The sequence below is a fragment of the Pseudopodoces humilis genome, chromosome 5 (assembly GCF_049639895.1).
Source record: "Pseudopodoces humilis isolate 2021_Gansu_Grassland_sample_001 chromosome 5, ASM4963989v1, whole genome shotgun sequence".
In the NCBI taxonomy this organism is placed as follows: Eukaryota; Metazoa; Chordata; class Aves; order Passeriformes; family Paridae; genus Pseudopodoces; species Pseudopodoces humilis.
The window spans coordinates 6,466,624-6,491,929 of record NC_142204.1 but is presented as its reverse complement, the minus strand read 5'-3'; the positions used below and the strand labels follow the sequence as shown (position 1 = coordinate 6,491,929).

At 41.6% G+C, this 25,306-nt stretch overlaps 1 protein-coding gene across 1 annotated transcript in view; it reads right to left on the bottom strand.

The window, feature by feature from the left end:
* The window catches only part of ST8SIA1 (ST8 alpha-N-acetyl-neuraminide alpha-2,8-sialyltransferase 1), a 133,913-nt gene that overhangs the window by 87,380 nt on the left and 21,227 nt on the right, over positions 1-25,306 (bottom strand). Inside the window, exon 2 of the mRNA XM_005526989.3 lies at positions 15,694-15,838. Within this exon, the coding sequence (XP_005527046.3) occupies positions 15,694-15,838 (145 nt within the window). The remainder of the gene's footprint in view (positions 1-15,693; positions 15,839-25,306) is intronic.

Here is a 25,306-nt window from a genome sequence, read left to right as displayed (position 1 = left end):
TGAAGTTCTGCTCTAGGTTGCAGATTCACATCCTGGCTGAAGTAAGAATGGCCCACAGTGGGCCATCTGGTTCCACCTCCATGCTCAAGGAGGACCATGCTAGGGTTCATGGCATGTGAGAACTGTGTCCCAATGGTTCTGGGATCTCACTGGTGAGGGAGACTCCATGCTCTCTCTAGCCAACTCCTTATATTCAGGTAGAACTTCCTGGGCATCAGTTCCTGCCCATTCCTCTTCCCATTGCTGGACCCCATGGAACAGAGCCTGGTCCATGCTCTGAGCCCTCCCTGCAGACACTGACAGACAGGGATATGATCCCCTCTCAGTGTCTCCTCTCAAGGCTCAACAGCCCCAGCTCCCTCAGCCTTTCCTCATCAGAGAAATGCTCCAGTCCCTAAATCGTCTTTGTTGCCCTCCAGAAGCTCCATGTCTCTCCCGTCCAGAGAAGCCCAGAACTGGACACAGCACTCCAGGTGATCCTGACCAGGGCTGACCAGAGGGGCAGCAGCATCATTTCCCTGATCTCCTGGCACTGCTCTTCCCAGTGCACCCCAGGACACCACTGGCTTCCTTGTCCTCCAGGGCACCCCTGGCTCATGGACAGCCTGCTGTCCAGCAGGACCCCAAGGTTCTTCTCTGCAGAGCTGCTTTCCAGCAGGTCGGCCCTCGGCCTGTGTTGCTGTTGTGGCTGCTCCTCCCCAGGTGCATGACCCTGCATTTGCCTTCACTGAATTTTAAACAGTTGTTCTCTGCCCATCCTTCCAGCTTGTCGAGGTCCTTCTGAAGGGCTCAGGACTGGCCACTGCTCCCAGCTTTGTGTCACCAGCAAACCTGCTGAGTAAGCAAACTCAGATTCTGCTAATCCCTCAGGAGCTGCTTGCTACCCCAACCACAGAACTGAAAACTGCCTTGTGGGATCTGCAGAGAAGGAGTGCCCTGCAAGAGCCAAGCATACCTTGCTTTTATAAAAGAATACTACCTCTCCTGACAAGGCTTGTTTTATCTGTGTTCCTATACCTTCAAAGCCACAACAAAGCTATCAGAATAATATGAGAACATTATTACACAGTGGTACTACAGGAAGAAAAAAAGCCATCTAGACAACAAAAGAATAGGCAGCAGCAAAGCAACTACAGCTCCTACCTGACACCAATGATGAGCAAATCATTTTACAGTTCAAAAAATGACCATGAAAACGTGTTCTTTTCTAGAACACTTTGAATTTCACTCCAGGTGTGCAGATTACTCTGGTATTGGACTAATGGAGTAGTACTTTCATGGAAGGAGATGTCTCATCTTTATGCAGGATTCATATACCCACAGCAGGACAAAGCAAAAATGCCAGAAGCGTTACTCTGTGGGAAACAGGTGCAAAATGGGATTCATGCTCCTTGCCTGCATCCCAATGACTTTGTGTCTCTGAGGTCTGTGCTAAGCTGCATGGACTCCACAGAGCGTGCCAGCAGCCCAGAAAGCATTGGTGGGGAGTCAGTTGATCCCCTAACTGTGTTTAAAAGGCCAACTAGAAAGAGATACTAACAAAGATTGAAGAATGGCAGCAGTAGGTGGGGAGGCCTGGGGGCTACCTAGGAGGGAAGAACGCAGAGACAAAAACGTGAAAAGAAAAGAAGGATCAAGAACTGAAGCAGCAGACCAGGAAGCTGTCATCATTCTCCATCAGAGAAGGGGACACTGATCCAAAGGGATACTGTGGGTAGCAGATGTCTTTGATGAAAGCCAGCACGAAAGCATACTGGAATGAGAGAGTTTTGAAAAAATACTGATTTCTTCTCACCCTCTTACCTGTAACAGAATTAACCATGAATACAATTTCAGTAGAATGTACGTGCTAGTTCACCTTACTTTTATATTACCAAAATACCTTTTGTTGCTATCAAAGTTCAGCTCAGGCATAGAAGGATCCTGTCCCAACTGACAGGATAGAGCTTTTCTCTTAACAGATCTAAAGACAAAGTGTCTGAGAACTTCTGAAATCAAGACCTCTGTGAGGTCTCTTGGCAAATCAGGTTTGGTTTTGATCTGTCTTGTACACTGTCATCTCCATGGAGAAGTAAGGGTAGCAGAGTCATGTAGAACATTAGCCCTTGACAAATGTATGACAAAAACCCAATTAAGCTGGTGACACTACTTAGGAGCAGGGCAACTTACAACCCAAACTGCTTTTCTGTAGCTGGAGATGCTCTTGAAGGAATGAGAATGCAGTTCACCAGTGGGAAGATAAAACTAAGTGGGATATGAAAGAAGCAGCTCTGCTGAATAAAAAAGGCAGCATTTTTGCAAGCTCACATATCTGTAAATATCTGGTCATTAAATCACTTGACAGAGCTGTTACTCTAGATCCCCTTCACTGCAGCTCCCCTCAGAAGTACCAATCCAGAGTGGGTACCAGCCATCACATTAAGGTCCCTGCCAGGTCAAGTTTGTCTTCCAGGTCACCTTACCCTGGGCAAATATTACCCTTAACTAGAGCTGGCAGAGAGAACCAAGTGCAGTGTTCCATAAAGCAGAGAGCCAGCAGTACTCACAAGGGGAAAGAAAAGAGAAAATATAGCTGGGACATAGTTATTAACATGCATTTTACAAACTAAATGAGTGTGAAAATCAAGTTTAGATGGTTAGCAAGAGTAATACTGCATGGAGGTAAGAGGCATATCAAACTTCATAGTACAGGAAAAATGGAAAGAAGGGCCAAAAGCTTGTACTTATAAGAGTAAAACCCAGAATTGTATCTTGCATAGCTGATTATTCGGAATGAGGAGTTCCTGGCAGGATCCAAATGCTAACAATAAAGCAAGCAGGAAGGATCTAATTTACATTGGAGTAGAACCATGCCAAACATTTTCTAACTTTACCTCTATGTTTTTTATCTCTGATGAACAAAGATCTTTTGAAAGCACAAAAAGCAAGCTTCTGGCCTACTTGGAAACATTATTTATTTTGTAGGCTCCCTGTAACAGCTGGTTTCAGAAAAGTACTCAGCCTTACTTGCTCAGTGGGAGCAGATATCAAACTTTAGAGAGAAACCAACATTGCTAATTATCACTATACAGGTTTTCTTTACAACTTCCTTATCTCTCAGATGGTCTATTCTCAAACAAACAGATATTTAATATGAAATTCGCAAAACACAGGGATTACCTTGGCACCATAACAATCTGGTGTAAATGCATGCCTGAACATGGTAGTATCTGATCATATCTAAAGAAAATGTTGTAGAAAATAACATAGCATCAGAGAATAGTTTGGGTTGGAAAGGACCTTAAAGATTATCGAGTTCCAACCCCACTGCCATGGGCAGGGACACTGTCCACTAGACCAGGTTGCTCAGAGCCCCATCCTTAAATAGTTCCAGGGATGGGATATGCAGAACTTCCCTGCTTCAGTACCTCATCACCCTCATGGTAAAGAATTTTTTCCTAATATCCAACCTAAACTTAGCCTCTGTCAGTATGAAGCCATTCCCCCTTGTTCTGTCACTCCAGTCCCTTGTAAATAGTCTCTCCACATCATTCCTGTAGGCTCCCTTCAGGAACAGGAAGGCCACAATTCGGTCACCTCAAAGCCTTCTCTTCTCCAGGCTGAGCAATCCCAAATCTCCCAACTTTCCTCAGAGCAGAGCTGCTCCATCCCTGTAATCAACTTTGCTGTTTCTCCTCTGGACTCAGTCCAACAGGTCCATGTCCTTGTCATGAAGGAATCCTCCTTCAGTCAGACGAGACAAATAGGACTCATTCACTGTATAAAAACGATGGCTAATAAAGGATGAGAAACTGGGGAAAAGAAAAAGAGAAGTAATTGTTATCCAAGAAACCACAATACCAAAATTATGAGTCCTTAGCAGAATTGCACTCAGCAAAAGGGTACTGTCAGCTAAATCCTGGCCATGCTGAAATCAGCTGGAATACTTCTGTTGACTCAGAAGTAACCAGGCTTCATTTCCTCTATTTCACCACATACTTTGTTCATCATTTCACCACTGTAGTTCCTTCTGTATTCCTATACTGGCCTGAGTATCACAGTGGCTCTCTAGGTCTCTTCCTTTTGGTTTTTTTTTCTCTTTGCGTGCAGGAAAAGGAATAGTGGGTATAGCATCTCAAGTAAAACAGTAAAAAGTAAAAAGAAGTAAAATAAGCCCTTAAAACCAACTTTTCTTCCCCCAGCTTCTCCCTCCTTCCCACTGACAGCACATGGGACAGGATATGGGGGTTTTGGTCAGTTTGTCACCCAAGTTCTTCTTCTGCTGCTCAGGGAGAGGAGTCCTTCCTCTGTGAGACCATGGGGTCCCTTCCCACAGGAGACAGTTCTCCATGAACTTCTCCAGCGTGGTTCCAATCTCATGAGCAGCAGTGCTCCCAAAACTGCTGCAATGAGTTCCTCCCATGGGCAAACAATCCTCCCAAAACTGCTGCAGCATGGGTCTCTCTTCCCATGGGGTGCATCCTCCAAGGACAGGCTGCTCCAGCCCTCTCTCCACCAGGTCTCCCACTGGATCACAGCCTCCTCTAGGCATCCACCTCTGGTCTGACCCAGGATGCCACAACTTTCCCAGAGAGAGTGGTCCCACAGAAGACAGCCTTCAGGAGGTCTCTGGCAATCCCTGGCCACTGGGTAACCTCAGCAAGGGGCAGCCTGTGGCTGCAAGTGATTTCAGCTCAGTGATTTCAGCTCAGCGATTCCAGCTCTGCTTTCAAGGTTATCCTGGGTCGACTCAGAGATGGAGAGACAGGAGCGTCGTGTGGTGATTCCACAGAGACAGCCTTTATTGTCCAGCAGCTCTGCAAAGGGTAGCCAGGGATGGCAGCTCCCTGCTGAACTGGGCAGAAGCTGGGGTTTTTATGGGGGAAGGCCAGGGTTGTACAGGGGGGAAAACCAATGGGTTACAAAGGATCAGCATAGTCATCTAGCATGGTGGGATAGCTCACCATGACAAGTGAGGATGGTCCCATCTAAGGGGTATCTCTCCAGGAGAGGGTTGAGATAAGCTTATCGCAGCTCCCTGAGGGCACATTCCTCCAGGGGAAAGCCTTGGCAGGCTGACCTGCCTCCACATCCACCCACTCCAGTGTGGGCACCTCTCCTGTGGGCTGTGGGTGGATCTCTGCATTCCCCATGGATCTCCAGGGGCTGCAGGGGCACAGCTGCTTCATCATGGTCACCACCATGGCCTGCAGAGGAATTTCAGCTCCAGTGCCTGGAGCACCTCCTCCCCCTCCTTCTGCACTGACCTTGGTGTCTCCATGTTGTTTCCCTCACATGTTCTCACCTCCTCTCTATCTGGAATTAAAACTGCCCCACTATCTTTGTTTTTTATTTTCTTCTTATATGTGTTATCACAGAGGCATTGCCATCATCTCTACTTGGCCCAGCCTTGGCCAGCAGGATGTCCATCTTCAGAGCCATTAGGGATTGGCTCTTCCAGACATGGTGGAACCTTCTAGCAGCTTCTCACAGAAACCACCTCTGTGGCCCACCCCCCACTACCAAAAACCAGGCAGTGCAAAACCAACACACCTGTGAATCGCCCTGTGAAGATGCAAGCCTGACTTTGTGGAACTAAATCATAAATAGTGCTATACCTCTGGATTATGATGTGTGATTGAATGCACTTCTTCATGCACCCTTATGAGTGCAAAGGGAACAGTGTGAAATTGGGGGCTGATCTGGCTTTGCTACAACAGACGCCCTTTTGTTCTTGTAGCTGGTGCTTCTTGTGCAAGTCCAGCAGGTAAGAGGATGGAGATAACAAAAATACCTGACAGAGGCTGTAACCAGGTGAGGGTTTGCCTCTTGTCCCAGAAGACAACAAGCCAACAGGACAAGAGGAAATGGCATCACCTTCACCACAATGACATCTTCCCTTTGGCCACTCAGCAATCTCTCATTACCATTGGACTTAACAGGCTGCAAACACTTTGGTCACATCCCTTACAACTGCAAGTAAGGAGGTGATAGGTACATGAAAAAAAATTGGTCTATCAGCCTTCCATAGTATATTTATCCTTATCTGACTGGCTTACTAAATGTCCCATCAGCACAAAGCAGCAGCACCCTTCTATTACAGCAATATACCTGTGCTTAAACTGTTCTGTGAACCTAGATCTTGTCCTAAAATAAAGCTCCTGCCATGGCAGAGAATGAAGGCACCCAAATACATCTGCACAACTTGGGAGCTCAAAAAAACTATTTCAGGTCTCAGAGTTAACGCTTTGGATAGAATTTGGGTCATTTCCTCCGGAAAAAATGATCATCTGGATCCAGTGGTTTTCATCCAGACCTTCTGAAACTAGAGACTATTAGTCAAGTACATTTTACACTGAAGAAAATACAGCCAATGGAGACTGCTTCCATGAGGCAATATTAAAACAGCTCTATTGCAGCCACCAAACTGGCATTCAGAATCTCAAACTTCTGCCCTAACCCCACTCTCAGGATTTTATAACTAATTTTCAGCTTATAGATCAAGGGCTCAGTGTGTGGAAGTGTGCAGGCAATAATGTACTCTATAGGAAAATATCCTGTGAATGCCTCCAGCAGTCTCTCTGGGACTGATGGACTGGACTACAATCAGTGAGCTTAAGCCACAGTCTTGGACTCAAGTATTCCTCCTTCAAACCATCTGTTAAGCCAGGTATGTTTTCATGAAAACTGCTCTTCTCCACAACCTACCCAGATTGGCACTGCCAACTGCCCCCAGCCCCAAATACCCATAATTGGCAGAAATCTCTAGGACAGTTTTTGAAAAAGAAATTATAGAAGAAAAAAGATAACATTTCTGCAGTGAAAAGAACTATTTCCTTCTGCACTTGGGATTCACAGTTATATTACAAAAGTCCAAATTCACTAGGCCATTAAATATCATATGTTGGCTCAGTTCACACCAGTACTTTCCATTTCCTTACCTCTGCCTGCCATTACAGACTAACTTTTTGGCCACCACATTCCAAAGTCTGAATGACTGGTTGGTAGTTACTGGCCAGTAGACAATCTGTAACACAGATTTAATTGCCAAATTTCTCCTTAAAGACTCCAAAAGTATAAGCTCTGTAGATCAAGAAGGAGAAAGCAGCCTGGATTCTTGGTCTGAGCAACCTCCATATGTAGGATTTATCCAGTGCATCCTGAGGGAAGAAAACCACTACTGTGCTATTTTCCCTACAGCCAAAATGTCACATGGAAGCCAGTGCCTGCCACATGGGAATCATTCAGGTGATAAAAGTACTTCCAGGAGAGAACCACCAGCCCCTCCCCTCCATATCATATCAGGTTATAAGGTCTCTAAATCAATAATGCCTGCCTACATTAAGTCAATTTCTGAACTGTGCAGAAAGATGTAATGCAGCAGAGCTCTCATTACGTGTAAAGCTGGGCTCACACTCCCCTCTAAGCAAGAAGACATAAAGGAACTCTTGAAAGTCACTATACAATCTTCCTACAAGATTTGTAACTTTGCTACCCCTTCTTAATAGCTTCAGCAGGGGCATAACCTTCCCTGACTTTGTTCAAGCCTGCACACTCCACTAAGCCACACTTCCATCTGTGTTTAGGAATATGTGGGAGAAGAACAGGCGTCTGCATCTCTGCTACACAATACCTTCCAAACATAATCCGGTATCCTGCTATATTCCAGTAAAATTTACATGACCCATATCAAGAAACCAAGTAACAACACAAAAAAATAGAAGTACGTAGCATTCCATAAATTCCTACTCATTCTCTTACCAGGTGGTAAGAGCAGGGTATGAAATGGACCCAAACTTAAGCCTCAAATAAGACAGTACAGGTATTAAGCCTATTTTAATAAGTATCTTACCAAAAAAGCCAACTACTGCAGAGAGAAAATTAATATTATGTGCTGATCACTGAATAATTCAAATATATAGTCATGTATACAGTAAAACATCTTTAAACTGTGTAACATGAATTTTAGTAAAAAAATAAATAAATAAAATGAAAGGCCAACACGTGGACAGCATATAAAGGATAAAGCTTTTTCAAGAACGAAAAGCACCTTTCTTTCACTGCACCTGTAGGTGGAAGTCTTGGTATATAAACAAGTTCACTGCCAGTAAAACCTCTGCATGAAGGAACAATATCCTATTAGTATCTTATCATTTATATAAAGCTACCATAAAACAAACAAAGCAAACCAAACTGTGTTGCCTTTGGGCAGATTAAGACCCACCCTTATTTCTATTTTTACATCCCCAGCCAGACAGCTCATATACCCTGAAGTCACTTAAAGCCATCACAAGTCTGGTGTCCCTATAGCTTCTCATCTGTGCCCACTGCCTTTAATTATTCTTTTGCTTGCAACAGTTCCTGCTTCCGAAGTAGCAAGTTTATGTTGTCATAAAGCTAATGAAGATTGATGAAAAAAGCTCATAAAATTCCCAGGGCCTCTCTGTCCCTCTGCTTGTGTTTCTCATTTCCTCTTCGAGTTGAGCCTTTTTGCTCTGTACTTTGCAATCCCACAGCATAACATTTGTAGTTCTGACCTGTAGGTACTGTAAAAATGATACTTCAGGGGGAACATTTCAGTTGTGCAGCCAATGAGTAGAAACATGAGCTCTCGTATTACTTAGGAAAGAGAGTGATGGATGCTCAGTCACTTTGGATTTGAAACACAAAGGCTGAGTCAGAGCAGCTGATTCTCTGCCTGCGAAACTGACAACTCAACTGAACTCAACTGAAAATGAGACTTTGCAGCCACATCCAGTCTTTCCCTTTCTCTCTGTTACAACTGGAAAGGTCAGCATCTATTTATGTGTTTACACAGACTGAGACAAAGCCCATTTGGCATGTGCATTATTGTGAGAGCTGCAGCTGGTCCGAAGCCGCACACATAAATTTGGCCGTAACACACTCCCAAACTCGACCAGCCTAGAAGTAAACAAGTCCCTGGGTCAGGCAATGATTGGTTGGACTCAAATTCAAACAGGGGATCCCAGCCAATCCCATTCAATCCTGAATGCAGACATATCATTGGCCAATGAGTTGGGTGGTGTTGAGACCTCAACCAATCAGGTGTTCAAGCATGGGAATTTTGAACCCCCTATAAAGGGTGTGTCTATCAATAAACTGTGGCTGTGTTGCATGATCCTTGGCGTGTGCCAGTCTCCAAAACTGAGACCCCAATGTAACGCATTATAGCAGATAAAATCCACAAAAATCAGGCTCACCCAAGGCAGTCTGGCTGAGCTGCTTGGCTGGAGACATTGAGCAAGCCAAGGCTGACCAAAACCCACATCAACAGGGGACAGAAAGCAACTCCTTGGTCTGACTCAGCCCACTTCAACAAGGGCATGTTTCGCATCCTTCATTTAATTACTTCAAACTAAACACATTCCAGCCCAAGTTTTTTAGCATGAATTTGATTTTCACCATCAGGTGTGTTTGCATCTTGTCTCTAATGAGCAGTTTCAGAAACACTGTGGCTCTTGCTTAACTGACCAGCCAGAGGAGAGGATGCTCTATTATAGCTTTCCTAATGTGCCACACAAACTGGTCCAATTAAGGAGCCTTTAATTAGTAAGGATGGAATCATAGTGAAGGTAGGGGTTTCTCTTAGCTAAATATTAAGCCACATTTTTTTATTTTGATCACCCTGATGCCAATGGCTAGAGATTACCCAGGACTGAAGGTGCTGCCTTAAGTTTTAGCTTTCATATTATCCAGATTCTGTATTGTGTTAGTATATAACTCCAAACTTCATATAAAGTGTTAGCAAGTTCTCCTCACAGATTAGTTAGACAAAACAATCTTTCTCCAGCCTGAGAACCAAGGACACCGTTGCAGCTTCAGGCCCAAAAAATATAAACAACAGCGTATTGAGGAGAGCAAAATGAGAGGATGGGACTTCATAACCTGAAGCTGAAATTGTTCAATTAACCCCAATATGGAAATGGACCAAAATTTATAAAAGTGAGAAAACTTTTGAGTGTGACCCATTGTCCATCTTGGGTGTAGCCTCAGCCAGGCTCTTGCACTGCCCAAGGTGTATTTTTGAAGGCCTTTTTAATAAATACCTACTTAATTCCTTTAACACTGTCTAGCCTCTGTTCTAGGTAGCCTCTCAAGGCATCAAAGGGAAGACTCATGCTCCAAAAGAGCACAATTTATCAGGTCTCTACAGAGAATATTTCATCTCCCAGTTTATGAAAGGCACTGTAAAATACAACTGCTTGAATAATAACAGATATATTAGTTGCTTTCCCAAAATGTAACTTTTATTTCACAATATTTAAATACCTCTTCACCTTTTAGTATACAATGTTTTCCACATGTCCAATAACTAATGTTCATCACATTTTCATTTTGAGTCAATATATGTAGCCCAAATCAAGAACAGTTTGCATATTAAAGTAGGTGTAAGGAGCAGGAAAAAAAATGAAGGAAGGAAAAAAACCGAAAGGACCAAAAGGGAAAGCATCAAGAAATTTCCCTAAACCCTAACTAAATACAAAGGCAGACAAGGAAGTACTGTTTAGATAACAAAATTATTTGAAATAGAAATAAAAGCTGATTAATAGAATGTCTGTAGACCTAAAATTTATGTCCATATCCAAGACATCAAGAAAAAAATGTAACAAATGATAGCCAATATTTCACTGCATTTCTCCAAGCAGCTATTAATTATAGAGCATTACTGAGAACAGTATACTGCTACCAAAAAATTAACAGAGCACATCAAAAATAAACAGGAAGGGCAGTAATTCCTGCCTCCTGGCAACATTGCAGCCCATCAGATCCTAGCCCACATTGTTTCAGGTTGTTTCCCATTTTACACACAATTTTTGGATTGCCTACTCTAAAATCAGTCCAACAGAGCAGAGCGCTTTCCCTAAGGTAGGAAACATTGTCTTCCTAAAGGTGTTGACTTTTTTACACAGCTCTAGCTTCACTTTCCACCCTGGATCTGCACAGCAGCTGGCTCCCACCTAACCCTTCCCAGAACCTGCTGCTCCTACACCTCAGCCTTTGCTAGAACCAAAGCGTCACTTCCTTCCTCTGGATGTTTTTCCTGTTATTCTTAGCATGCTATAAGGGAAAAAGCCTGCAGACTCTACACCAAACTCCCCTTCCCAACCTGAATTTTTTCTTTTCCTGAAATAATTACAAATTATTCTACTTGCTGCAGGCTGTAACTGTAAGAGCAGGGAATGTGCTTTGAAACAGCACCAGCAGGATGATACAAAATCTCTGGCTAAACAAAAGTTGTTGTGAGCAATCAAGAAAAACCAAATTAGCTCCCAAAATTTAATAGGTACCCTGAATGAAAAGCACAAATCACACAGCAAAATCATCAAATAATACACTGTTACCCAATACAGCATTCAGAAAATCCAGAAAATGTCAGAAAATGTCCCCATTTTATATTTACAATTAGAGCAACATTTTCTCTGCCTTTGTATTAATGGTGGGAATTTAAACTTTAAATAAATATTTATGTGATATGTGTGATTAGGAAAATATAATCTTTCTCCTGATCACAAAGTACTCAGAAACAGATGCCACATTTCCCAAGTTTTTTTGTGGTTGATAGTTACTTCTTTTGGGTTTCTCCAACACCATTTGTGATGACTATTCGTGAGAAGCTCAGCCACTCTTGTAACTGACAGCTTCTGCAAGTGAAACTTTACAATGGATTTGAGCAGCTGAGGAATCATATTTTAGTAATTTAAAATAATGTACTGGTACCAAAACTGCTTCAAGTGAAACACAATTAAACCAGAGATTTTTTTTCAATTAATTGTTTTATTTTGCCAGATTAAAAACCTGAAGTTTAATATTTGGAATGTCTTTTGAAATGTATTCACTCCTTTACCCTCCAAAACAATATATGGCAGAGTGAAAAGTTACATTAGATTTAACTGGGATTTTTAACCTCTTAGGGGATGGAGAAAGGTGACCTCAGAAATTTACTTCAGTTCTTCCTTGCTATAGGGAAAATCAGATATTTGCACAAAAAACCCTAACTGTTGTGGTGAGCAGCTTTTTCCTCCCTAGTGCTAAAGATAGTCTGAAATTTGTTTTTGAAACTCTGAGAAGAAAAAGATAGTAAGGAGTGAAAAATTATTTCAAAAAAACATCTGAAACTGGGGCTTGATGCATTTCAACTCCAAAGCAGATGAGTGCTAGTTCATGTTCCTCTCATATGGTTTCAAGTTACATCCTAGCTATTCATGAGGTTACATCCTGCTTACTCAGAGCAGCTAAAAATGACTGCAGGAATATATGGAAGCCTGGTTTCTCCCATTCCAGTCAGATGGTGAAGGGTGGGAAATGCTAGTCATGCCTTACGTTATGCCTCAGTGCAATGCTGCAGGACCAGAGCTGATGGCTGAGATTGCACACGGTGGGAAGTGTGTCAGAGAGACACACTGTGTGACTACTGTGTCCAGCAGTCCTGGACACTCACCAACACACACAGTTCTGTGTCCTGTTTAATGAAGGTCCACAGTGATGACAAGATACATTTACAGGTTACCCATGACCTTTAGTGGGGAGCCTGGCTTCTCTTGACTGCTGAGTATTGACCTGTTTCTCTGCAGGAGGGGAAAGATGGTGCACTCAGTGCAATATCTCATTTCTGCTTCCAAAAATTTTAATTCTCAGAATCAAGGGGTAAAATGACACAGAGGGATAGACACTAAGAGGAACTGCTTCCAGCATGTAGAATTACTGGTACATTCAAAACTCTGCAACATCAAATTCTGTCCTCATAAACTGAAATGGAGCCCTGAATTACTATTTCCACATAAAAGCTTTTCTCTTTTGCAAATTTCTCCCTCAGTGGGTCAAAAACTTGAAAAAATAAAAGGAGCAATATAATCACTCAAAGTCTAAGGAAAATAGAGGCAGCAACAGAGCTGATAAAAAGAAACACCAACAGCTGAAGTATTACATTAAAAAAAAAAAAAAGTTAAAATGAAATGTCATAACACCACCAAAACCCTTTAACCTCTTTACTTCAAAGAAAAATTGGAAAACTAATGAACTGATACTAAATTTATATTTCCATGATAAAGCATTTTTAGTGGAAAAGCACTCTGTCAGAAAATGCTGACCCAGCTGTAAGAATTTTATCTACAGACTGCTCAGAAGAAAAACTATTCTATTTTGTATTGCTCACATTCAGAAAAAAGTGACATTTTACATGGTAATTTTGGACATATTTTTGTATAACATGAAATACAAGTTCCCTATTTAGTTTTGAGTTACATTATCCTATACTTTAGTCCCTGGTTCAGGACTGAGGAATCTTCTGAAATCACCAAACTGCTCAAGCCCAGCAATATGGATAGAGCCATTTTTATTTATTCCACAGGAAATATTTGATTATGTTGACATAGCTGTGGTCCTTTACATTCCTGTTACATCCCCATGGCATTTCAGAGTATTAACCATATTTTTTGAGTTATTTTAAGCTTCTGGATACTTTTGAAAGGAATATTCATCTTCAGAAAAATAGCTTGCAAGCAAGCTAATAACAGACACCATTCTTCAAAGCCAGAGCCTGAAAAATTTAGGCTAGTAATATTTAAAAGCCTAAAATTCAGGCTTGAAACAAAGAAAGAAGTAGAAAAACGTGTTTCAAAATTGACTGCAAATAAATCCCCCTTAGCTTTTAAGCCTATCAGGATTTTGTATGATAAATGCCTACAGAATTCCTCTGGGCAAAATGCATATATAACAGATAAAATTAGAGGCAGTGGTACTTGCAAGGAAAGAAGGAGCAGTAGTGAGTAGCATTTGTCAGAAACAAACTGCCCATCACCTCATTAAAGGGATAGCATTCTAGGGCTGGAACATGATGAAAATTCCCTTTTTCCACCACCAAACCTAGAGCAGCATCTACCCACCCCCTTTGCAGCATGCTTGACACGTCTGAGGACACTGAAGTCCCAGCTGGTTAGCTCATGTTGTCCACCAGGAGTTCCTTTCTTCAGGACTTACCAGATCTTTACTCTTGATCTGGCCAACTGATAAACTTTTAGAACAGGTCTTAGGATCCTGGGAACCAGTGGAGTTGTAAAGACTGATTTCTCTCTAACCTCTATGAAGGAGCCCATCCAGCATGCTGCTCTTTGCTGTGCAAGGACGTAGGACATCACATCAGCCAAGCAGAGTGCTAGGTTTTAATTAAAAAAAAAAATCCAAATCTGAAATCCCAAGTCTATCACAAAACAGTGACCTCCTTCTGCCAGCCCAGGTGGGGCTTTCCTGAATCTTGGAAAGGACAAGCACACTTTGAGCACCTGTTGTCAGTGTCTTTGTGGTACAAAGTTCACAGCTCTGCAAAGGATTCTGGTTTTCTCCAATAAACAGTGCAATATAGTAGCAGCAAATCACACTAATCATCATGAACAAAACTTACAGCTACTGCTCTGCAACACACCATAAATTTCCTATCAGCCTCCAGAAGAGTTCAGTCCAGCTGGGAAACCCCTTTCCAGCTGTACTGCAGGAAAAATCCACTTGCCGGGCAGGCTTCAGCATCTACTTGTTTGCTGAGCTTGCTGGGACACAAAAGCTAGGAGCAGGCTGGGGGAGGCAGAGGCCCATCATCCAGTTCATGGCAACAGGCACAAGTCACAAGATAGAGGACCTGGCATCCTGAACAACACACAGCTGTAACAGAGCTCCTCTGGATTATGTCAACACAGGGGCTGCTCCCATCTCCTCTGCTCCACACTGCAGCTTCCCCTCACTAATTCTCCATTAAAAGAAACTCATTCAAAGTGATAATTTTGTTTTTGAGATATAAAAACTATTAAAAAAAACCCAAAAACAAACCTTAAAACTACTTTGATGTTTTATTTGCAGGATGAAGTTATCAAGTAAGAACTCTGCTACACATTTAACTGAAACAGCAACAAATGAGAAGCCATGCTCAATGAGTCATGAATGACTCAACACTGGGAGGCTGAATAAATCCCTATTATCTTGAATTTGACTGATAAAAGTAGCATGTAAATCAATTAATAAAGCCAGAAGTTTGGCTTTAAGTGTGTAGCCACATAAAATATTTGTACTCAACATACAAAACTCAATATAACAAACTCACTATTTAGTATCAGTTCCTGTATTATTTAAAAATACAAGAAGCAGCCTAGACCAGTATTACAGATTTCTAGCTCTCAAAAACCCTGTACTTAACTGAAAGCACCTTTGACAGACATTAATAACCAGCCACTTCCAACATGCAAAAATACAGCAAGAATCAACAAAGTCAAGCTGGACTTACGTTGTTTGCCATCAATGGACTTCATTAATCTGGAAGTAACTTGGGACACTTTCACACAGAACACTGTCCCATCTTGGCTACACAGCTCTGAACTGAAACAATTGTAGGTGAGGGATCAGGCTCACTGTGACTGTGATCCCTGACTGAAATGCAGAAATCACCCTCTTAAAATATCCAGAACTAAACATTTTAAAAATCAAGACAGGTGACCCAATTTCATCCCTTGTGTACATCCCAAAAAAACAGCCAGGGAAGTATTAACATTCATACAACCAAATTTTTCCAAATGAGGAAAAAAGCAGATGCTGTTTGGTACTGAGAAGATAAAATTTCTTGATGACCCTTCAGTCTATTTATACTCATTTATATCATGTTACCATTTAGTATTTTAATACTTAAAATGGAAATTAAACATGGTTACTAACCTGTGGGAAGAGAGAGTAAGTTGCATTGTCAATTGTGACAGAATATAAAAATTCCCCGTCAAACCAGAGGTTCTTTCCCATGGGGGAATTCATCTTTGTCATAGCAAAGAGCTGCCCAGGGTCACAGCATTCTTCCAGCAGCTTCCTGGAGAAGGGAACAAAAGAGTAAGCAGTATTAATTGGAGTCTTGTCACACCTTTGTTAATCATCACCCCTTACATCCGTGTTCCTGCTACTCTCAGTGCTCCAAAGCCACACTTCCCAGCCAGCACATGAACCATGGGACTCTTTTTTACTTACAGAAGAGCCAGAAAACCTGCTTTTATTTCAGAATAACTTAGAAATAGACAGAAAAAAAAAATCTAAATTTTCATTCAGACTGACGCAGAAGCAAAACCAAGATTCAGCAAAAGTAACTCCATCCTATATAGCCCATTTTAATAGATAAAAAACTGGTCTCCAGCACATACAGAAATAAGATAAGCTCCTTTGAAAATTTGATCCAAGATACGTAAATATTCAGTTATTTATAAACATTATTTATGAAGAGCAGGCCTCCTAAAACCCCACAGTTACATACATGCTTACATATATACAACCATACTTAGGTATGGAAATTTTGGTGCCTCTCTTTAGTTACTGAATGTCCTTGTGCTACATTTTCAGCAGTATTAAGAGCCTGCTTCCTAACGGAAGGCCAGCTTGAATCATTCCAGTATGATGGAGATTATATATAGAGAGAGAGAGGCTGTACTTGTTAGTGTCCCCACTGAAATTCCATATCCTCTTACTCCTTCATTTCCCAAAAATACTACTCAGCATGAGTAGAAATTGGAGAGCTGGTGAGGTGGTTGAAGGTTGTCCTGAAAATTCTGTACCACAGCAAACTCAGCAATTAATATCCTAAAATACAGAATGATGAAAAGTCCTAAAGGTCCAGAATATCCTCTTTCCAAAGTCTAAATGGCACTAGGAAAGGTGATGCTCATGGATATATGTAAAACACACACTGAAGAATTCTACCATTACAGTGCAATATTACATTATCATATATGCTCCTCATATATTTGAAAGTAATCCCAAAGAGACTGGAACCATTTCCAGTGGCTGCACAGGAGCTGTAAGCAGAAAAACATCAATTATTTGTGACTACTAAAATGCTTGATATAGCTGTTCTCCTCTGCAAAGGAGGAGATTTTATTCAAAAACCATAAAATTATTCACAGAAATTTAAAATTTAGAATTTTTTTAAGTTTTACTGCCACTTTTCTTCTCTAAAAATTGCTATTTGAAGAAACATATTATTTTTCCCTATCAAAAATTGATTTTGCCATAAACTCATAATTCTCTGCAAATATGTATTATTTTTTAGACACACTTCAACTTAAGTAACAATAAGTTCCCTGCAACAACTTCCCTAAGAACGTGGTAGAGTCCACAAGGCTGGAGATTTTCAAGACACAACAGGACAAGCTGCTGCATATTCTCATCTAGGTTTGATTCCCACAAAAGGTTGGAATAGGTGATCATCTGAGGGCCCTTCCCACCTTGGTAGGTCTGTAATTCTGGAACTGGTGGTTGCAGAGCTGGTTTGTCTCCCTCTGAGCAGGACACAGCAATGTGTCAGCCAGAGCAGAGATTCCCATTCCAAGAACACCAATGGCTTTATCTACAACCATCAAGGAAAGGCTTCACATCACTCTCCTGCTAAAGCCCAAATAAAGCCTTCATCACAGAACTGTGAAAAACAAATTACAGGAAATTTGAAATCTCTCATTGAATAACCTTTGCAAAACAGTGTAGAACAGGCATGGAATATTGTCCCAAATACAAGATTTGACAGTGGAGATTTTTCTGGCTGTCCTTAAACCAGTTTGTAGATTTTAGAAAATTATTTCTCAAGTGGAAAGAAAATAATTCTGCATATTTTTCTATCCCCACAGCAACGCTTTCAAAAAACTAAGTTAATCCAAGATCAACTGGAGCCATTTGTTACAAAACTGTATAACAAAATTAAAATTTTCTTGTGAAATTCTGCAACTCACACCTCCCCTGGAAGTCTGATCTGAGCAAAAAGCACAAAGAAATCCCCAAATAACTCAGTGGAAAATTATCTAGGGAGTGTTGTATTTATTTATTAATGAATCTTTTCTTAGCCAGGGTAGACTAAAGAGCTAAGGAACATCTCTTCATACAACTCCTGCCCTATTTATTAGATAAGATACATATTCCTACTCTTTCTCATCCCCTAAAATACCTTCTTTCAGTTCCCACTGAATCCTTCACTAATAAACCGATTATGAAAAGCAGCAGAGGTCTCCTGAAAGGGCCACAAATAGGCAAGGCCATTCATTCAAGAATGAAGCTGTGTGTATGAACACAAAAATCTTGTGCACTCATGTGTGTTCTCTGTCAGAAAAGAATAATTATTAAAAGCCTTTCTGATCCAAATCCCAAAGTTACAAAGCACAAAAAGCTTAATAGGAAAACCATTTAAAAGCAGAATGGATTCAAATACAAACCTATAGCAGGATACTTTGCAGGATCAGGGAGACTGAACTGTTTGCTGAGTTTAATTAAAATGTACAGCATAAATGTTATGATAGAATTTGCAGAACTGCAGCAGCTTTTAGCCAGGAATCTCAGTTCACTACAAGCATCCCTTCACTCAAACAACATAAAAAATTTGCTTTTGATTCAAAGTTCTCTCCAATTCAGAGAAGACCTGTATGTGAGAGGACTTAATAGTGGGATTGAAAAGGCACTGGAGGCCCCCATATCCAAGAGTACTTAGGGGAAAAATCCCTTCTTGTGAAAGAAGCAGGAGAATCTCACTTCAAGCCCCTCAGATTTCAGCTGTAATTGGACACCAGGCAGGTCATTAAGCAAAAGGCAGCCTCAGCACTGAGGTCTTGACCTGAATTCACCCTAAAAACTTTAATGAAACTCCCAAAGCACTTATTCTTCACCTTAAGTTAACAAACTTTGCAGTCTGACTTCAGTTTGCAGACAGTTAATGCTTAATCATTTTGACTGGCTTGACTCAAGTCCCAGTCAGTAATGACACAGAAGCTATTCTGAACATCCCAAATGCTGCAAACGTAGTATCTAAAAGAAAAAATGAACAATTCCATGGCATGGGTTGTCAGCCAGGGGGTCACAGCTCTTTAGCTGTCTCATCTCCGCAGGTCTGGGGGGAAGGGGGGAGGGGGTGCTGCCTCCCCAGCACAGCACCATTTCTCCGGCTGCCTTAGGATGCTTTCCTACAGGGAGCATGTAAGCACCACCAGCACTGTGCGAGGCAGAGGGAGCAAAATTACTCCTCTCAGCTTTTTCCTTTTAGATACATCTAAGTGAGATGCACTGCATTTATGTGAAAAAGATCACATTGATGGGGAGCCACTTGTCGGGCAGCAGCAGCAAGAGGAAGGCACCTTCACAAAGGTTCTACAGGGAAGTGTTCAAGAAACAAGGATGATCCAGAGCACATGGATGGGGAAAGGACAGAAGAGACTACAGCTTGATGCTGCTTCTGCAGGTCCCAGCAAATGCCAGCAGTCACCTCACGGAACAAGGGCATTGATTCAATCACTGCACAAAAATGTTAACGTGAGACTTATTATTTCACTACAGTACGGCTTTAATGGAGCATTAAAATAATAACTGAGGCTCACATCCAAGTCTGAGATAAAAATAATTCATGAAATGAATTACTTTAGTCAGGCTCTGGTCAGCTGCCTGGATTTAGGTGGCATCATGCTAACCTTGATCTGGTGGCTGCAAAAAGGAGCCAGCATCTGACAGCACAGCCTGATATAAACCTTCCCTTTACATGGCAGTTCCTATTTGCCTCAACTTCTCTTGTTTTGCTTTGGGATCAAATGAATCTGAGGCCCAGAAAAAAAAAAAAAAAAGCATCAGGCTTTGGAGTTTTGGTTGGTGTCAAGACAAAACCATCAGAACTTCACTCACAAACTGGGTTTTGTGGAGCTGCTAGAATCCAGAGCACAGGTGTTTGCTTGGGATCACTAGGGAAGACTTGAACAGATCCATCTCCCTGCAATTTATTAACTGGTTCCATCTACATACCTCCCAGCAGAGGCAGGAAGATCTACTAAGAGCCTCGTGGAGTCATCAACTAAATCAACACCATTTCCCAGCATGTGCATCCCCTACTGGAAATACTTGAGGAATTATATCAATACTGGCTCTGAAACACATCTGGCTTGACCACCTCTAACAGTCTCAAAATCTAATCCTGAAATTCTCATTATGTCTTTCATGTAACATTTCCATAAATAACAAATTCCCCGTGTTTTTGCAAGAAGTTTTGGTGGCAGGAGAGAAACCAAGATCACTGCTTAATAATACATTGTCTTTAGTAACCCTGTTCAGAGTCTGATTTTTTGGCACTTCAGGTTTTGGGTGATTTTTCAATTATTTTTCTTCCCTCATTTAAGAGATCCTTAAAGAAGGCTGCTGAAATTTCAGCCTCCCCTCTGATGAGCAAAAAGGTTGGAATTTCTTGCTATGAACTAAGCTTTTTACTCTTTCCATAATGCCTGTGGCTATTCTCTCTTTTTCAAGATCCACCCCTAAGTATTTATTTTTTCTAAATAAAACCTGGAAATATTATTCTAGGGTAGCTACCCCCCTGCCAACTGACCTCTCATTACTCATGCATCCCATGCCATCCAAGAACAGACAAAAAAAATCTAGGCTCATATATCACATCTCCCAGAGTAGGCAACAGCCAGTCCCTGAAGCTGTAAGAGAGCCCTCTCAAACACCACATCATGGCTCTACTTGTGGCCACTTTTTGATCCAAGCTGTCAATCTGGGAATTTTATGGCCCTACAGAATTCTACAAATCCATTGTATCACTGGTTCTACTACAATCAGTGAGCTTGGACATGCAGCTGGCATTTGGCTTCTGAATATTCTGTGAAAACATTTTTGGGTTTGGTCACACACATTGAATTTCTCTTTCCTAAAATTCTCTTTTCCTAAAAAGCTCAATCTAATATTTGTAACTGGGAATTAGCTTGAAGAATTCACTGAGACTTTGAGATTTTCATGGTGTTTAAAGCACCTCGCTAGTCCAGGCGTACCACTCCACTCAAGATTAAATTGAAAATTATCCTCAGCACAACTGTTCAGGAATATTATCTTAAAACCTCCCTCCTAAGAAAGATCACTTGGACAAGTAACAAATGAGAAAGAGAATGGACAGTGCAAATGCTCTTGATACCCACAAAGGCATACCAGATTGGGTTTTTGGGACAATAGTCATAGTTGAAGCTCTAGCTAAAATTAAGACCTTTGCCAAATACAACATCTAAGTCAAGAACACATTGCTGTGCATAGGTTCACTTCTGAAAACACCCAGTTACCAAAGCTTGAAGAATAGGTCTAAATGCAATGAAACATAAATATGAAAAGAGCGGATACCATACAACAGAACAAAGAGAATCTGATTTACTCTCCAGTCAAGGACTCTGCAATATGGTAAGATTTTACAAAGACTAAAGTCATGACCATTTTCCTCCTCACATTTTTTTTTATTATATTGTTTCTCGATGTGAAACTTTCAGCCTATTTCAATGCCACCTGCAGCAATTTCTGTTGCATAAATAAAAAAAATATATTTTTTTAAGGAGATCATGTAATTTTTCTCCAACTTCCTCAAGAGAGGAAAGTTATCAGGACAATAAAAAGGTTGCAGACAGTAAATCATGCCTGGCACTGCAACCTGCATGACAGGAAAGATGTTGCATTGCAGAGACTACAGAATAAGGACAATTCATGAAAAGCATCTTCATTAGCTTAGCAACAGAGCTGCTGTGACTTTTTAAAGCAAGAAATTAAACTAGAAATTAATGATAATTTGTTACAAATTGCTCAATTAATAGTTGGGGAGGAAACTATGAAATCTAGAACTTGTGCCTTTTCTGCATCATCTATATCTTTTTAGAATTTTTTTCCAGGCTTTTTGAGGCACCCAAAAGGGAAACAGAGTATTTTATTTAACCAAAGAATATAATTTTCACTACCTACTTTGATTTATCCAGAGAATATTTGGGTTTTCATTACCTACTTTAAAATCACCAATCTGGTGCCACCCACGCAGTAGAGTTCACAGTTCTGTTTCCCAGACTGCAAAATGAAAAGAAACAGGCTGTTTTTTCATCCTGTGGGATGATATGGTTATTCTTGTTGCCTTGGCCTTGAACAAACAAACCCTGCTGCCTTCTAGAAGGTAAAATCTGAACTGTCAGTCACTGCAGCACCTCATCCTAATCTCTGACTGATTTTCTTTAACTCTATTTTTTTTTTAATATACAAGTGATACATTTTTTTTCCAGACACATTCAAAGTGTCATAGAAAATGGGGGATTTGATTTTGATTGTACATTTAGGCACATTTAGATTGGAGAAATACAGATGAGGCCAAAAATTTGCCAGGGACTACCTTTTTGTTGAACAATGTTTGTGAAATAGAAGAAACCAGGATATAAAATTGTGAGAATTGTAATTTTTCAGCATGAAGAGAAGGTTTTGATGTGACCTAATCACGGCCTTCTGGTGCCTGAAGAGGAACTACAGGAAAGATGAAGAGAGACTATTACCAAGGGCCAGGAGCGACAAGACAAGGGGGAATGGTTTCAAACTGACAGATTTAGATTAGATATTAGGAAGGAATTCTTCCCTGTGAGGGGCATGAGGTCCTGGCCCAGGTTACCCAGAAAAGCTGTGGCTGCTCCACCCCTGGAAGTGTGCAAACCCAGGCTGGATGGAGCTCTGAGCAACCTGGTCTACAGGAAAGTGATCCTGCTTATGGCAGGAGAGTAGAAAGAGATGATCTTTGAGGTTTGTTCCAACCCAGGCCATTCTGTGATTATGTAACTGAGTGAATAAAAGTCTAGCACATCACCTGACAAACTTTTAGCTTACCTTTCCTCCTGCCAATTCTTTTACTTAAATATGGAGCAGCTTTGATCTGAAAAGCTACTGCAACACAGAATTGTTCACTTTCTTTCAGAGAAACACATTTTGATTAGTGCAAACTTGTCTCAAATTCCTATGTACAAAGCCTGATTGCAAGCTTTGAAATACAAATTACAAGGTATGAATTATAGAGTATGAATTCTAGGGCTTGGTCAGATGAAGTTTTTCTAAGGCTCTCATATCAGATGTATAAAAGAGTTGTATTAAAAGGAAACCATCACAAATTGTGGCTAGCCAATAGCTAAGATATCCAAATTACTCATGCAGTAAAATCTACTGGAATGCAGGATGTCTCTGAGCTGTCTGTATTGTTCCTAACCACATTCGCAACCACATCCAGGAGAGACAGCAGCAATGACTTGACATCTCACCTGGGAACTGCAATGCACAGCCACATTCCCTGGAGAAGTGAGGACCTCGAGCATGAGATCCAATGATGGTTTCTGGGTGGCAGACAGAAATCTCACACAATGCTGAAATCCAGTGGCACTGCGCCTTTGCTCTGGTAACCACCAGCCCCTAAATACAACTGTCAGAGAAGACAAAGGATTCATCTCATTTACAGTATCTGAAATACAAATTGAGGTCACTCCAAGCCTTCCTCATAGAGACCACACCTTTTAGGGTGGGCTTCATCTCTGACTAAACCCCTACCTCCTCTGTAATGACCATAAAAGAACGACTGCCTTAGATAAACACATCTACATTTGATAACTTTATTCCAACCCATGAAGCCAGGCGTGCTGCTCCAGATCCTGGGAAGTCAGTGGAGGCTTCTGCAGCAAAGGTGAGCTATGAGAAAGGGACAGTAACTCTTCTGCTTGTCTACAACATCCCATGGAAGGATCCTGTTTGCCAGCAGCCCCATCTGATGATTTTTCATCTCTGCTTACATATCCCTCACAGTGTCAGAAAGATGAACTGGAACAGCTGTACTGACAGGTGATTTTGTTACAGAGAATTCAGAGGCAAAGGGGAATGGGGCAGGGGAGGAGATTAATTGCTACATGTGCTATCCTTTTTTTTTCAATCTTATGAAACTGGCAGGAGGAGAGCAGTTTTTACAGATATGAGGTGAAATTAATGAATGCTGTCTTACAAAACAGCAGAACCATCAACTGAGACAGTTACACTACATGAGGTGCTGCTGCAGGAGGGAAAAATTAGTTGTTCTCACCACTTTCCTCCCTCCTTCCAACGAAATTGCTGCTTGCTTTGTGCCACCACAAGCACAGGGAATATTTGGCCTCAACAAGGGCACAGGGTGGCTGTTCTCTTCCAGGAGAAGAAGATTCACTAAAAATTAATTGAGTAGCTCTAATCTTATATTTGAGCTTGCACTATCTAAAGAGTTGATAGGTCCCGCCTGAATCTAAGTAGTCAATTATCACACCACAGTGACTTTTCCACCTGCTTCTGCAACCCACAGAAAAGCCCTGTAAGTAAAGCTCCTTGCAAAAGGGCCCCTATGCTCCAATCCAAAAAAGTCCAGAGTGCTTTTCACATAATTTCACTGAATTTCATCAATTCAGTCATGCCCCTTGATAGAAGGTGAACTAGACAGAAAGAAAAAAATTCCTTCATTACACTGATTTCCTAAAAGCTGAGACAACAGAAATGAAGAGGAAAGGAATTCTCTTGCACTTGTCACTCCAAGCGGTTTTTGATGCAAAAAAAAATAGATGACCCAGCAGACATTGCCTATACATGTGACAGAGACAAGAATATGTAAAAGTATCACAGGAAAAGGCATGAAAAGCCAATATATTTTCAAAGGCATATGAAGCTGCACATCTAGAGAAAAGTTTTAACCCATCAAAGATCTATGAATAGATCTGAAGGAATAGACTGAAGGAAGCCCAGTTTTGAAGAGAAACTTGTTTCTGTTTCTCAGAAACTGCTTCCTACACCTCATAACTATCAATTGTTTAGGAGGTGGAATGAGTTTTGCCTGGTTGGGAAGCATCCATCTGATGCCAACCAGCCAGCAGGATGAGCTAATCGGCCAAATAGGAGGCCAAACAAAATACGAAATCTTGTGCTTGACCTTTTTCTTTTATCCACTTTTTCATTAAACTGGTAGGAACTCACTACCCTTAATACTTTATGGTGCTGCGGGAGACCGCTCAGACTGTGGCATCTTTCCTGCAGGCTTTTGGGACACAGTGGGAAACAGGCTGTGTGACTTAACAACGAGGAGGAACCTCCAAGACCCTCGCTTGCTGCCTGTCTTCCGTGCGATTCTCGAAACCTTTGGAGCCAAGGAGATAAAGCGGTGAAATTCCAACTCCACCTCCCAAGCCCGGTCTGCTTCTTACCCCTCTAACCCTGGGAGCGGGACACGAGGTCGGAGCTTGTTAGAAACGCAGGAGCCCATGCAAACCCCAACTCCTGCCATTCTGTGCTCCCCTCCTTCTCGCCCCTCGGACTGCCCTGGAGTGGAACACGGGGCCGAAAGGGCCATTACGCTCGGAGGAAACACCGGTTCGCCCTGTTACTCCGCTACTTCGTATTCCCTTCTGCCTTCTATACCGAAAGTTCAAGATGGCTCTGGCCACGCAATCTGGGACTCTCGGCTCCCGTCCCCCTTCTCTCCCCCAGCACC